The sequence below is a fragment of the Eimeria mitis genome, genomic scaffold, assembly GCF_000499745.2.
Source record: "Eimeria mitis Houghton genomic scaffold, Emh_scaff8458, whole genome shotgun sequence".
Lineage (NCBI taxonomy): Eukaryota > Apicomplexa > Conoidasida > Eucoccidiorida > Eimeriidae > Eimeria > Eimeria mitis.
Genome location: NW_013576226.1, coordinates 1,249 through 2,118, shown reverse-complemented (window position 1 = coordinate 2,118; position 870 = coordinate 1,249). Strand labels below are relative to the sequence as shown.

At 57.9% G+C, this 870-nt stretch overlaps 1 protein-coding gene across 1 annotated transcript in view; it reads left to right on the top strand.

Moving 5' to 3' along the window:
* Window positions 1-126: 126 nt before the first annotated feature.
* The window catches only part of EMH_0095060 (uncharacterized protein), a gene marked incomplete at both ends in the record, with an annotated part of 1,431 nt that continues 687 nt past the window's right edge, over window positions 127-870 (top strand). The window contains one exon of the mRNA XM_013502180.1: window positions 127-870. Within this exon, the coding sequence (XP_013357634.1) occupies window positions 127-870 (744 nt within the window).

The following is an 870-nucleotide window of genomic DNA, read 5'->3' as shown; positions in this document are numbered from 1 at the left end:
CTGTCTCCTTTCTCTGTCTCTCTTTATTTCCTTTTTCTCTCTGTATTCTCATCTCTCTTGCTGCTGCTGCTGCTGCAGTTGCTGCTGCAGTTGCTGCTGCTGCTGCAGCAGCAGCAGCAGCAAGCAATGAAATTTCGGACATTCTTTGGGCGTTCTGTCTCTCCGCGTGCTGCGAGCTGCGGTGCTGCTGCTTGTTGGCTGCATGCAGCAGCAGCAGCAGCAGCAGCAGCAGCAGCAGCAGCAAGAGAGCCGCTGCTGCCACCAGCAGCATTTAGTAGCACACTAAAACAACGAGCATACAGACAAACGCTGCAGCTGAAAGCAGCAGCAGCAGCAGCACTCTTTCTCTATTTGCTGCTGCCTTTCTTCGCGCCGGAGCCGCCGACGCTGCTGCACCCGCCACAGCAGCAGCAGCAGCAGCAGCAGCAGCAGCAACAGCAGCAGCAGCAGCAACAGCAGCAGCTGCTGCAGCAGCAGATAGTAGGGTTCTCGTCAGCCCCCACGAGGTGTATAGACAGCTGGTGCAGCACAGAGCAGCAAATCAACCCCCTCCACCAGCAGCAGCAACAGCAGCAACAGCAGCAACAGCAGCAGCAGCAGCAATATGGAGACTATTTGTTGCTGCTGCAGCAGCAGCCCTTCCCTCGTACCCGCCGACTGAAGGAGACAAAGGCCCTGCTGCTGCTGCACCCCAGCAGCAGCAGCAGCAGCAGCAGCAGCAGCAGCAGCAGCAACAGCAGCAGCAGTGACAGCAGCAGCAATGATAGCAGCAGCTGCAGCATTAGCAGCAGCAGCTGCAGCAGCAGCAGCAGATTCCCCGCCAACAACAACAGCAGCAGCAGCAGCAGCAGCAGTTCCATCCCGAGCGAA